The sequence below is a fragment of the Ochlerotatus camptorhynchus genome, unplaced genomic scaffold, assembly GCF_037179485.1.
Source record: "Ochlerotatus camptorhynchus isolate MF236.1 unplaced genomic scaffold, CSIRO-AGI_Acam_v1.1 ptg000109l, whole genome shotgun sequence".
In the NCBI taxonomy this organism is placed as follows: domain Eukaryota; kingdom Metazoa; phylum Arthropoda; class Insecta; order Diptera; family Culicidae; genus Ochlerotatus; species Ochlerotatus camptorhynchus.
The window spans coordinates 558784-573690 of NW_027040599.1; the positions used below are offsets into that span (position 1 = coordinate 558784).

Sequence of the window (14907 nt, forward strand, 5' to 3'; positions counted from 1 at the left end):
AGTCAAGTAGTGAGCCAATTTAAAATCGTTTGTTTCCACCGGTTGCTATTACCCAAAATGGTCCCGACTGAGATGCTGCTTTCTTTTGATTGCTGCTCGTTCTTTTTACACTCGGAGTAATGTGGCACAATCGCATACAGAGAGATATTCCTTTTTCCCAATTCTTAGCTGCCTGAACTTTGGTACAAATTGGTAGTAAGAATACTGACCAAAAACAAGGATCAAGGAATCTAGAAAAAGATACCGGCTAAAACTCCATCCGCAAACAACGGTACCTCTCTGAACAACCTGTTAGTGAAATTGAAATCTTTCTGTGACATCCAAGCAAATTTACCGGCCCTCAAGAATGTTTGGGTGCCAAATGCCACCTTCCTCAGCCGCTGAGTACGGTGCTTGGTGCAAGAACTTCAGGCTGCGTGTCATCAATGTCAATCTCTGATTCATAACCTAACCATTTAAAATTTATGGATTTTCGAAGCGATAATGGAGGAAATGTTCCGTGTTTGTTTTTCAGAAAATAATTTTATTCAACACTTTTCGGAGCATTTTGAAAATGAAATTTACAAGAATATATTGCATTTCTACTGAAATTTCTCCTACACCCTAGGCATGCTATAAAAGAAAAATTTGAGTCTGTCTTACATTTTTACAGCTTATGATGTCGCCCGAACTATGTAGACGTATAAGATCTACAGGTTTCAACGAAGAATATGAACTAAAGGGGTTTCAAGATTCGTTTAAAAGTGGAAATAGCAAGCCTGTTGATCGAGCCATAAAATATAGAAAATATATACAAATTTGATACGCAATGGCAATGGGAATAATTTGTTGTTGAAAGTTTTACGTTAAATCGCTACAATATATGTCATACTGGTTTGATGGCAAATGGTAGAGTTTGTGCAACACCTAAATATAGCAGCAGTGTAAGTTCGTTCGCCACTCGGTTGCACAAAAGCTTGTTTGAGTAAAATAAAGGCACATAAAACATTTGCTTCGCTATACAGTTGCAAAAATAACCTGCTGTACAATCCTAATAATCTTATATATGAAAAAAGCATTCACTTACGTGCGTTCTGGTTGGAGGGCTTAAAAGCTATATATGTACTTAGAAATGGTCCACTTTGACGGATACGGTATGGGCCGCGGCATTGCTCGGCAGTTCGATGTTGTCCCAGTCGGTTTGTAGATGCTTCTCGCTATCCGTTGCCTTCAATGATATTCCAAGCGATGGTGTCCGGCCGGCACAGTGCGGAATGTTGAGTGTCACCGGTTGCAGGAATTCCGTTCCCTGGGGACCGCACATAACGAGCGGCGAAAGCATTGTTTCACCTGGAGATGATTTTTATGGTAAGGAAAACAAAACAAAAATGGATTTTAGCATTATTTTGTTTCAAGGATGGTAAATGGATTAGGCATTCGTAGAAGCATGCAAAGCAGGTGAGTTTAGGTATGCTTTTCAAAAAGTATATTTTTATGAATTCGGTTGAGTTTGAGAAAGTATGAGTTTTACAAAGAAGATATAACTGAGTCGATATAGACCAAGTTTAGACACGCTACGGCTGAAAGTCTCTTAAATAGAGAAAACCAACCAACTAAGTTTAGGCACACCACTTTGAGTATAGTCGATGAGTACAGCAGTGATAACCACTGTATCTTTGCTCATTGGTCATACTTTAAGCTGATTTATGCCCTGAAACCTATCGAACCCATCAACTAATGGGCCGGAGCCAACGGCTTTACTTCCTTACTTACTCGGCTGGGATTACTTTTACCACTCAACCACCGGCGCCGTCAGCAGGTTATTCATCATGCATCACAAATTTATATTAAAACACTTTAAAAAAATAGAAAAAATGTCTATTTGAGGACTGATTATTTCCTGCATTATGGAACCGAATGTTCCAGCATTATGGAACCGGATGTTCCAGCATTATGGAACCCGGATGTTCCGATGGCCACAATCGCTTTCTCATAGGGCCTTATTACGGGTGTCACTACACACAGCAAAAAATAAATTTTAATATTACATCCAAGAGGATGCACTTCAATCATGTCGAAAATCTAATGTAATTTTTATGGCCACAACAATAAACAAATGCAGTAAAAGCAGCGTAATGTCAGTTCATGCACTGTATTAATGACAATTTTATCCTTTTTGGCAAGTAATATTACACCATATTTTCGACACGATTGAAGTGCATCCACTTTGATGTGATATTAAAATTATTTTTTGCTGTGCACGGTGATAAGCAAGTGATACTCAGAATAAGAGCCGTGATTACCGTACAAATCAAATGGGAATCACTTCACCGTGACGACAAGTGACAAGTTTTCACCATGAAGTGACATCCGTAATAAGCCCCATAATACTAAGCACGCGACACATCAAATCACAAATGTGTATGAAATGATTTTCCGTATATTTTATAAATTTTCCAGATTATATGTGATTATTATTCTGAATGTTCCGGATGTCAGTTTTGGTGGCTACAATCGATTTTCGCTCCATACTAAGCTTCCGATACATCAAGTCACATTAGATTGATGTGTACGAAATTATTCTGCAGACATTTTACAAATTTTGCTGATAATATGTGGCATGTGATCTATTATAGGTGTTCCAGATACCGGTTTTGGGCCCATAATTGACTTTCTGATAGTACTAAAAAATGATCGCTGGCTACATATAATCAGAAAGATTTATAAAATATTAGCATTACCTTTACATACACATCAATCTGATGTGATTTGAGGTGCCACATGCTTAGAATCAGTGATGGATCACTCTTTTGGGACTTTTTTTATTACTTTTTATTATACCCCAAGCAACACACATGTTCTATAGCAGTCTATATAACCTTTATATGACTAATTTCGGTTGTAAAGTAGTTTACTCAACATAATTCTTGAATTTTGATAGGGAGCACTAAACTATGTATTATAAGATCACTGAGGCAAAAGAATGTAAGAATTCCATAAGAACCACTTATGAATTTTAGCCACAAGAAATCGGTATGAATTTCATTGATTTGCCCTATGAAAAATTATGTCTACAAAATAATAATAAAACGGAGCAGACTGGAACCGAACCATGGACGTTGCGATTACGTGTACGCGTCTGTCAATGCTTGGAAATGGAGTGGGTTAAAGGCGTATAAGAGCTACCTTATGTTGGACAAAAAAATTTCATAAGTCGCGCTTCCGAAATTCATATGTGTCGGGCCTTATGAAATTATTAAGTCTATGTGCCTCAGTGTGGGTTAACTGAATATTCAATTGGACTTAACGTAAGCATTCTATGAAAAAGTCTCAAAAAAGCGATCCAACCCTGCTTAGAATTATAAAAAAAGTTAATTATGGCCACCGGAACTGGATTCCGGAATAGATCGATAACCATATATAACCAGAAAAGTTTGTAAAATAATCACAGAATAATTTCATAGACATCAATCTAATGTTGCATATTTAGTATTACGAGGGTGTCCATTGTGGCCACCAGTTTGCTCTTTTGTGGCTTTTTCATTACTTTTGATTATATAATTATTAAAATCTGGTTGAATTTTCAGTTAACCCATCGTAAACCGATAGTTTAGTGCTATTAGTCTCCCTTTCAAAATGCAAAATTTCCGCACCGTACCGCCTCACTCTGAGTTTTCACTGAAGGTGCACTCGAGAGCGCTCTAAAGTGTACCTTCAGTGAAAACATAGAGTGTGGCTCTGCTATGGGGTAATTTTGATTTTCTTAAACTGTCTATATAAAGATGGGTTAACTAAAAATTCAATTGGATTTAACGTAAGCATTCTATAGTAAAAAGCAATGAAAAAATCCTAAAAGAGCGATCCATCCCTGGTGACCATCGAAACTGGTAGCCGGAACACCGAGAACTGGTAACATAACATCAGCAAAATTTGTAAAATATTCGTAGATTCATTTCACTCACATCAACTTGATGTGATTTGATCCAGGCTACCGGAACTGGATTTCGAAACATCCGGAATAGATCGATGGCAATATATGTATAACAAGTACAATTTGTAAAATATTCACATAATAATTTCATTCACATCAATCTCATGTGTCGCAAACTTCGTATTATGAGAAAGTAAACATCCGGGTTAGGTTACATAAAGTAGCAAATAATCAATAATTGTCCTCAAATAGACATTGTGTCTATCTCTTTTAACTATTTCTTGAATGCATTTGGGATACACTAAGAATAACCTGCATAGCTTTACTGCGGCCAAACATGACTTCTTCCGGCTTCGATTCCTAGTGGCCAAGCATACTAAATTGATTTTATTTTGCAAGCCAATGGAAAACTGCTTGAAAATTTTCTCAAGTATAGAATAGTTTGATTAGTTTTGATCTTACTCAGTTGATTTCCGATATCACGTGTATTTAGAAAACATCTTCATCAAGATCGACGAAATGTCTTCACAAGTCTTCACATCAAGAGCCACATGATAAAGGGCATTTTTGTAAACAAATCTTTGTAGGCACTTTTCTCGACACGCAAACCAACCAAAATCATCGGGAAGGGGAAGTTTCCCCTAATCGGTGATGTTGATGCATACAACTTCGTGTTGAATGTTAAAAATGTTCATGGAATTTTGTAGAAGTTTTAAAAAAATCGAAAAAGTTCAGCAAATAAGTAGTTTTATTTCATGTTAGGGAACTTCGTAGCAGTTTATCAGAAATCTTACTTCAAAAAAACTCAGCTAACTACCTGGATGTTTTGGGAACTTTCTCAAAATTTTGGGAAACTTTCCAGATGTTCGTGAATAAATGCGAGTAGAAAATGATGAGGCTTTTATTTTCGTAAGTTCGGTGGAGCTCATAGATGTTCCGAGATATTGGTAGAATTAAAAGAGCTTGGAAAAAAATGAGGCTTGAAAAAAGTTCAGGGAACTTCATAGATAGAGCGATAATAAAGAAAACTAGCTAAACTAAACTCATTGATAGATAGAAATTTTATAGATCTTAAGGGAATTTTATAAATGTTCAGGGTGCATTGTATAAGTTATAGGACATTCTCTCAGATATTCTTCCTACCCAGCAGCTTGATCAGAAGGTATTCAAAAGATCTCCAGATAGACGAAGATTTCAGTTAAGTCTTCTGGAATAATATCGCGCGACTTCAGGTTGAAGATTTCTAACTGTTCAACAATACAAACGACGTCTCTCAGATATTCTACCATGACGGCATCAAGAAATCTCCAGCTCATCGAAGACTTCAATCCAGTCTTCTGGATATTTTCCAAGATCAAAGTTAATTATACTGAAAATCTAAAAACCATAAATTCTAATGTTGTCTTTTCGATATTTTCTCACAATGGTAGGTAAATCAAAAAGACCAACAGCAAATCGAAGATTTCATGTAGATATTTTTACAAGACATTCACATGTCTGCTTGAAAGGCATTCGGAAGAATTTTCAATTGAGCAGTTCCATATATTATAGGCTATCATTCACATTTTTGCTCAAATTTGGCCATTTTGTATCTGTATGTTTTTTTTTCAAAATGCAGCCTTTGATAATTTTCATTAAATTTTAGCACGAAAGCGTTACTTCTGATCAAAATTAAGACACGGTAAATTTTTAAAGCAATTTGGTTAAACATACAAAACTATTTTTTTTTCAAATATCTCAAAATGTTCGTTACTTATCGTTCGTTATCACTTAAAAATTGACAAATTTTTTGAAGATTTTGGATGAAAAATGTTTGAACTTTTTATAAGTACGCTTTGTATGTAATTTTTACACCAGGCATAACATCTCTGATCATGCCTTCCTTCGAAAGGGAAGTAAAGCTGTTGGTCCCCGGTTCATGAGTTGATGGGTCGATAGGTAGGGTCCAGATGTAGGAGCTGCAAGCCTGGCGTCGGTAGCATTGGTGCTCAGCACGGAAAACAAATCAAGGAAAAAAGAAACGTATAGATTTTGATGCCAGCATGCTAGAATCCATATACAGTCACCCCAGTATTAGCCAGCTTGTACTAGTATGGATCAGTCTGCTCTGCGTGTTAATCAAATGGAAGTGGCTCATAATTGTGGGTGACCCATAATACTGAGGTGACTGTACACATATTTAAAAATGTCTGTATTTACATTGTAGTTGAAAAAAAAAATCCAAGGGCAACTGATCGAAAGGCAAAAAGACAAAAGCTTGAAGGGATAAAAAAAATCGAATGGTCATTACGTCGAATGCAAATTAGTGGGACAAAAAGTTGAATGGATTTAAAGGAACAAAAGCTAGAAATGAAAATAAAAACAAATGCGCAAAACTTCGAATGAAATTTAAAGGGACAAAAGATCGAATTCTCTAAATGTCGAAATGTACAAAAGGTCGAAGTGGTCGAATTACTTTTATCTGACTAAAACTAAACAAAATAACAAAAGGTAGGAAAGTCAATATACTAAGTAAATCATAGTTCGACTTTGAGTAATTCAACTAAAATACTTGTAAGTTATTTCTTACTCTTGTAGTTGACGCGTTCTTAATAGACCTAAACAACTTTGGCTCTCGCGGAAATCTTGAAAAACGTCATAATGATGAAGATTTCTAAATTTTGTCCTTCGTCCTTTTGTCCATTTCGACCTTTTGTCCTTCGTCATTTTGCCCTTTGTTTTTTGTCGTAGATAGTATAGTGCATGTAGCAATAAACTTAAATGTGAATTTACGTAGTGATTTGACCAAACGATAATCGGAAAACGAGATTCAACCAAATGGCTACATACCATAAGTCAATATTTGCTGGTATAGGCTAATCTGCAGCTAAAATTGTTAGTTAGATTGTCAGCGCATGTTATTGCCATTTCTGCATAATTTAAGCAAGGGTTTGTATTTTGTTTATGTGAGTAGCATATAAATGTGCATCTACCTATAAGTTGTTTTACAGATTAAACGAAATAAAAAGCTGAAATCTAAACCAAAACGCTAGACACGCAAAATCAATGCAAATGATCAGTTACACTAATCTAGGGTAAGGCAAGGTAAGTATAACATGCATATGAATAACAGTATCACACAAACACACGCACTCGCACACACACTCAAGTGCATACACAAATTATATGTGTCGGAGACTTTTAATATGAATTAGATCACGGAAGCATGAAAACGATGAACTATTAAATTGAAAAAAAAAACACGAAACAAACGATATGTTATCAAAAAACGAAAACAACGAAAAATGATGATTACATATTCAATAGATAGGCAAACAGAGTATACATGTTGTGAACGTGAAGGATACGAAAAAAAAACGAAACACTACAAGTGTAAACATAATGAAATCAAATATCCTAGTATCAGACGTAAAAAAAAACACCAACCGTTTTCCATGTCCAACGGCGGTCCACCAACGCTTTCGCTCAGTCGTGGATCAGTTACGGTGAAGTAGATTTCCTGCTTGAGGCCGGGAGCGATTGCTCCCGGTGGAATCTGAAGCGATACGTTCCAAATCGGATCCGCCAGGATACCGCCGGAAGAGTCAAAGAGTCCTCGTCGAGTAATGGGTTGCCTCGGAGGCGGAAGGCCCAGAGACATTTCACTTGCAAATGGTGTGCTGTGAGCGTTCGGGGGCCCTATCGGAAGACTCATTTGCGAGGTATACTGAGTTTCCATCGAGGTGCGGCTGTTGTAGACTTCCGGTGGTATATTTGAGCTGGTTGTGGGGCTGTCAGTTGTGGATACAGGTGGTGGAGGAGGTTGAAAAGCTGGCGGTGCCGACAGAGGAGCCGTACGTTTCAAAAAGTTTGAAATGTGTGTTGAACGTGCATTGATAGGTGAGGTGATTTTTATCTGACTGGCGACAGCGGCCGCTTTCTGAAGGTCGGACTCGTTTGTTCTAGTGAGAGTGTCATCATCATCGTCGTCCTCCGATATTGCCAAAGGCGCCTTGGTCGTTTCGTCATTATCGGAGTTCATCTCGGTAGCTTCAACATGGTCTGACTCGTTGACAACCGTTCTATTGACGGAATCGTCTTCAGTAATGTTTTCCTCCAATTTGTTCTCACTTATTTGCAAACTACTCAAGTCCAGTGAGGAAGCACCATCAACTTCGTTTTTAGATTCGTAAATTGGTTCGTGCTTGAGTTCCCTTCTCGAAGAATACTCTGGCTCTGCCATAGATTCCATGGCCTCCCGTCTGGATTGGTAGATTTGATCTCTGAGTTGCGTGCGAGGTTTGATACCTTTTTCCTTCATTTCCTTTCGCGTGGAATATGTAGAACTTGCCGGAGAATTGGGAGAACTTGAGCTTGATTCAGTTGCTTCCTTCACGCGACTTGAGGTACTCGGTGAGTTACTACGGTCATGCTGTTGAGTTTGAACCATCTCCAACCTACTTTGCTGTATACGATCTTGCATTTGTTTTTTGCTCTGGTAAAGATGATCTCTGTGCATTTCCTTCCGGCTCTGATAGACGGGATCATCAGTGGAGCGCCGGACGTGATCGCGAGCTTCATTGTACATGTACGAACCGCTTTTGCTCTGGTAGATGGATTCGTCGTTCAACGACGTGTTCATCTCCAAACGGTATCTATCGGATCCCATTCTCCTCCGGTTTAGATTGCTGAAGCTCGGCGATGGAACGCTACGATCAGCCATGCTGTGACGACGGACTATTCTTCGACCAGTCGTGTTTGATCCTGAACCTGGCATTAGAGCCGGTCGCGAGCGCTCCAATTCAATCAAAGCTCTGTTTGCGTACAGATTTTCCTGTTCTCGGTCGTAGTATCCACCTGCTCCACCGTAGTTGTCGTAAATGGAATCAGTTTCGAGATTTTGGTAGGTGCTATTCGGATCTTTGGGATAGTAGGGCTCATGCCGTTGGTATTCCTGCATATGATGTGGCGGTGGTGGTGGCGACATATGTTGCCTCGGATCATTGTAATACTGCTGTGCGTAGTACTGCTGTCGTGGATCATACGGTGGCTCTTGGAACCGTGTGTCGATGATCCGTGCGGAACGTGAATCCATCATGGAATGCTGCCGCTTCAATATAGGTCGAAGCTTCTTGTCAGCCTCGGCAAGACTCACTTGCCGTCGTAATGGTCTAGTTGATTTGATAAATGCATTTTTGATCGCTTTCAGGGGAGATTTGAGAATATTCTTTCTCGGCGGTTTGGCCGGAAGCTCCGGTGGGAGTGAGGGGTGAGGCATATTTCTGTGTACGTACGGATCATAACCGGATGTTCCTGGTATTGGAGGGAGAGGTTGCTGCTGCTGCTGGCGAAGACGTTCTTGATAGATAAGGTTCTGTTGATGTTGGTTGAACTCGTGTATTGACATCATCGGCTCCATTTCGCTGCGGAAGTATTCGTTAGGTGATGGAATAAATTTTGATTATGGACATCGATTGATTTGATTTCTTGGGCTAGTTTCAAGAGGAAGGGATATCTGCTCAATGAAATTAATGCATGACACATGCACTAACTTTTCCCCCATTTCGATTAACGGTTTCGTGAAGTTTACTGGCGAATGGGAGTGTACTTACGCAAAGCTATATTTGTATTTCCTTCAATCGTTCGTTACATGTTAACCGTGTGAGAGATTCGAGTTCATAATTAGAAAGACATCGTTCAAATATCGCACTCGCACAGCTACACACATACACACATACAAGTTGCTGCAAAAGCTCATTCATACACATTCTGTACCGGCACCGATTTTGAATTAAGGGGTTACTAAATAGCTAAACGGGTTAGAGGAAGTGATGAAATCCTATCAGAGATATTGAGTCATTGCGAAATTGGATGGATCTAATTGCGGTCTGTGTTTCTGTTGTGGGCCTATCGGCAAAACCCACAATTTTCCCATGCCAACGATATTTAGCAATCCATTCAGTTAAATTTCAGAATTGGACAGAAATGTTTTAAGCCTGAGTTCTAGCGATATGTCCATGATAGAAACAGTCTGATATTCGGTTCAGAAGTCCCAATACTTTCTACAACTTAAGTTTTGAGGAAACTAGACAAGGGACAATATCAAACACCCATTTTTACCGTTATCTTTTTGACACAATTCAATCAAACTGAAACAACAGATCATTGAACGAGGATAAGTTAGGTATTTGGAGTTTTTAGATAAATTGTGTTCCATTTAACCATGTCCTAGTTTTCAACCCCTCCTTGGGAAATTGTTGATTTATCAGAGTAGGGTAATCAACTCTGCACACTGTGCCAAAACACAGCATGACAGTGGCACACTGTTCGGCACGTTGAAAAGTTAAAACAACAAACAAAATTATATAAAATGGCATCACTGCACAGTGGTCCAAACGGTGAAAAACGTGATCGCGTGGAATTACTCCAAAACCATTCATTTGAGGTATAAAGTGACTTCAAAAAAGTTTCTAGGCTTGCAAAGCCTTATCTTTCCATATCTGGTATCCGTTGTTTGATTAATCGCCCTAAAAGTGAGACACAAAATTAAGTTTTTTGTAAAGTGGAAATAGAGGGTTCTGATGTCTTCGGCAGTAGTTGCAGGTAATAACAATACAAGCAACTTTTGTGAAGACAGACGATCCCTTAACTGCCCATAATCGCATATCAGTCCCATATGGATAGGAAATCAAGCAAAGATGGGACTGATATGCAATTATGGGTAGTAAAAATCTGTTTTTCATGTTCTAATGAGTTGTTTATGTTGTTAAAATGAACGGTTATGAAGTAATTCCATGCGATCACGTTTTTCACCGTATGGACCACTGTGCACTGGGGAATCTCCATACCAGGCGGTGGACGAATATTTTTTTTTCTTATGCTGTATTATCTGACAAGTTTTGTATTATGTACCTACAGTAATACTTAAACATCTTTTTGAGGCCCTGATGTCTTCTAGGTTCTCAAAAATTTCCTGGTTCAAGATCTTTATTTTATATAGACTCAGGGTTTATACACACGTTTCCGATTTATTCAACACATCATATAGTGGTAACACTAAGATAGTTAATGCCCTCCATACTATTCGGAAGCTAAGATCTTGATGTTCTACAGGCTCAATAAAGCCTGGAACAATGACCTAAAAATCTTTATGAGATTCATGGAATACATCATGGAATGTTATCATTAAAATATTTATTACTCTCCAAAGTATTATGGAGTTAAGATCTTAATCATCTACAGGCTCAATGAAGTCTTGAAAATCTGTATGAGTTCGTAGAAGCACCATTATGTATTTATTGCTCTAAAAAGCATTCTGGAGTTAAAATCTTGAATACCTACAGGCTCAATGAAGTCTTGAACAATGTCCGAAAAATCTTTATGAGTCCGTGATGTTCAAGGCAGCCTTTAGACAATATTATGTTGTTTCAATAAGATATTTAATGCTTTCTAAACTATTCTCGTGGTAAAATCTTGAAGTTCTACAGGCTCAATGAAGTCTTAAATAATGCCCTGAAAATCTTTTTGAAGTTCAAGAGAGTTTTATAACAACAACACTTTTTTACACAGACAGATATTTAATGCACATGGATGAGAAATGCATCGAATGTTATATAATACAAAATATTCAGTTTTCCGTCCACATGAAAAATATACAAGTATTTGGCCTTTTTGTACGTAACAAATGGCTAACAAACAGCTTAAATGTTTGTTTTTTAAGGTGTAGGTAGATTTTAGATAAAAATATCCGGTGAGGATAAAAAATTTAAGGTAGGGGAAATTCTCCCCTTCCCGGTATTATTGTTGCTTTGCGTGGGCGTACTTTGGTTTACGTGAAAAGGGCTTTGAAAGTGTTGTTAACAAAAGATGATAGGACATTTTCAAATGTTACGCGAGAATTTCAGGGTTGCCTAGTTCAAGGAATATTGACAACTTGATAGACATACTTCGGCACTTCCCTTGGTACAGCTAAACTATCTGATACAGATTGATGTGTGCAGAGTGGAAAACTCCTTGATTCAAGCTGGTTTAAAATAGGTTTAAATTGTTTTAAATTATTGAATAGAAATTAATAATAAAAAAATATATCAAGTTTTTGATCGAATTTTACAAAATCCCTATCGTATGTTCAACTAAATTATTAATTTTGTTTAATTTGTTTATTTGACAAGGCTCATTCGCAGTAGCTCACGGAGCCGGAAAATAAATTAATTTAGTTGTCTCAAGTCGTTTCAGCTACTTTTGTCATTCCCTATAAATTTAAAAATTCTTGGAAGTATGTTACAAATAGCCTCTTTTCGTATGTTAAGTTTTAAACCTTCAATGTACCCAGTAAAGAAAACCAACTCATTCTTTGTTTATTAATTTGAATCTTATCAGTATTCGGCATATCATAAAATTGACTTAGCCCTTACATGGACCAATTTTAAATGTATCAAACGAAGAAGTTACAGTACAAACTTTGCGAAAGAAATATGGTAATATTGTTTATGGATTAGTTCCATTATCACTTTTGACGATATTCAGAAATGAAATCATTTAAACATTTTTTGTATAACTTAGTTTTCAGATGTTCCAGGTCATTTGGTCGAATGCTGTTTGGCCGAATACTGATAAGTTTAAAATTTATAAACGTTTGAGGGTTGTTGAAGGATTTTTCTTCACATCAATTTGGATACAGAACGATCGTAAACTATAAATTTACGAAAAATCATAAACTTGACTTAACCCTTTCGGGACCAGCTTTTTATTTACTCTATCGGAATATATATTATCTAGAGATCTAGCAAAATATCTTATTCCAAGATTTTTTAAACTAATTTATGCATGATACCAGGATATCTTGCTCGAGATTCCACAATCTAGATTGATTTTTCAATATACATTTATAAACGTTCTTGGCAACACAGCCTCATCCGTTATTTCATTCTTCAAATTTGTGCTGCTAGTACTTTCCCTTAACCATTTTTTTTTTATTAAAACCAATGATCTTGAAATGTTGAAAAACTCCAGAATCTTAGATATTTATCCAAGTTTGAACTGTTAAATTTATTTTCTAAGTCCGGAATATGAAAAACCCTCGCAAATGATGAAAGCTCTTGGAATCCGACAAAAAATTCCGAGTCTCAATTTGTTTTACTTAGTGCATAGTAGCGTAGCGATGGGTAAACAAAAAATGTTGAATACTCGTAAAGTTGCTTTTAGAAAATGTCTTTAAAATAATCTTCTCGAAAATTTCCTTAGAAGTTTACGAGTGTTCAACTTTTTTTCAATTTATCGTCGCTACGCTACTCTAACTAAGTAACACGGGTAATAAACCTGGGAAGCTATGCAGTAGTATACAGAGTTACACCCCGTTCACACTGTATATCTAGTTTTCATAGAAATAATGTGTATGATGTTTGATATCAATATACTCTATATCACGTGATAAAGGCTATAGTGTGACCGGAGTATTACATTAATTAGCGATTTTCGAAGGGTTTAGGGTGCACATACACTTTTGAAATGATGCATGGCAAACGGTTTTTATCAAACAGAAATCATTAAATTTAATAGTAAGTTCCATCTGATATTTCCATGGCAAGAAGCATTTGTTTATTCAAACATTTCAATCCAAGAAAATCAACTGTAGCTGTATTATAGGGATTAATACATGGACAGGTTAAACCAGATTTCATAAATATCTGCGGACTCAATTGTTAGTAAATAAGTAGTACCTTTCTACCAGAAATACGATTATTAAATGACATGTTTCCATGTAGCGAATGGGTTGATAGATCGAGTTGTCCCACGTAATCAATTTCACAATTTGGATTTGCTAGACACACGAAACGAAATTTTGATTCGATGATTTTCAATGAAGTTCATTTCCATAACAAACATGAGGGTAAAAGTTAGTGCGATTTGTCTTGCCTTGATTCTTTTTGTTTTTGTTTTTGTTTGGCAGAAAAAGGTGTGTATGTGTTCTTGTTTTTTTTGGGAAATGGGAAGCTTTTTCAATATGTAATTTAAATAGGTTAGCGAAACTCCGTAACGGTTAGAAAGAGATGATAATTCATATTAGTAGAATTAGGACAAGTCATGATAGTTTTTGTTCTTGCTATCCGGTAACGTAACGGGTTTCGGAAGGTTGAAAAGCATGCTGTAGAAGGTTAAAGGAACTTCGTTTTATGATTTTTGTTTTGTTAGGAGTAAACGGGTTTCAAAAAGAGCATAAAACTTGTCCAAAAGGAAAAACAAACAGAGGCTGGTATTTGGAGCAGCGATTGTTGAATTTGTGAATCACTTACCGTATGTTATGATGGTGCCCGGCGGTACCAAGCTGAGGTTTTCGGTATAACTCGAATGCCGATCCTCTCTGTTCCCGACTGCCAGCCAAATCGAGCGGATGACGTTCCGATGGGTGTAGTGCTGCCATGTTACCTGATGTGGATGGTTTAACTATAAGAATTATCTTTTCAATGACATTTCGATGATTATGATAATTTTAAATGTTATTATTCATTAGTGATCGTATTTTTAAAATATAACACACCATGTTATCGATTCATATGTTAATGTCATCAAGAACGTTGAACATGATGTTTAGACGGGATCCTTTCGAAATGAATATTTCCAAAGATTAAAAATCGATCGCAGTTTGGAATTCTAAGACATTTTACTAAAATGGGTTGAACATCCTCCTTTTGAGGTTATGATCGTTAATTTTAAAATCAGGTTTGTGTTCAGAGAAATAGGGTGGGTGAGCCAGTAGTGGAGAAACAAAGAAAATTAATTTATTATTAAATAAATAAACGATCTGCATGCAATTTTTATACGTAAATCTATAGCTTTCAACCTCTGTTTTGCTAGAAAAATATTACATTGTAATTAAATTGTATACATTTCTCGAACACTTGTCCTTCACAAATAGGAATACTGTTCCAGTAGTTGTGATAGTTGCTAACTTTAATTCTTATAATAAAGGAAGGTGATGGATAATTAGGCCAAACTCCGTCAGGCCGAAGCTTGTATAA

General features: G+C 36.9%; 1 protein-coding gene across 17 annotated transcripts in view; it reads right to left on the minus strand.

Annotated features, from left to right (window-relative positions):
- Nucleotides 1-504: 504 nt before the first annotated feature.
- pyd (polychaetoid) overlaps nt 505-14907 on the minus strand; it is a 132695-nt gene continuing 118292 nt past the window's right edge. For 9 of the 17 annotated variants that reach the window (XM_065219726.1, XM_065219731.1, XM_065219730.1 and 6 more), the window contains 3 exons: nt 14182-14332; nt 7337-9312; nt 505-1329 (listed from right to left, as the gene is read on the minus strand). In XM_065219726.1, coding sequence (XP_065075798.1) covers nt 1106-1329; nt 7337-9312; nt 14182-14332 — 2351 coding nt within the window. In that variant the 3' untranslated portion in view covers nt 505-1105. The remainder of the gene's footprint in view (nt 1330-7336; nt 9313-14181; nt 14333-14907) is intronic. The other 8 variants (XM_065219729.1, XM_065219732.1, XM_065219736.1 and 5 more) reach the window with 2 other exon arrangements.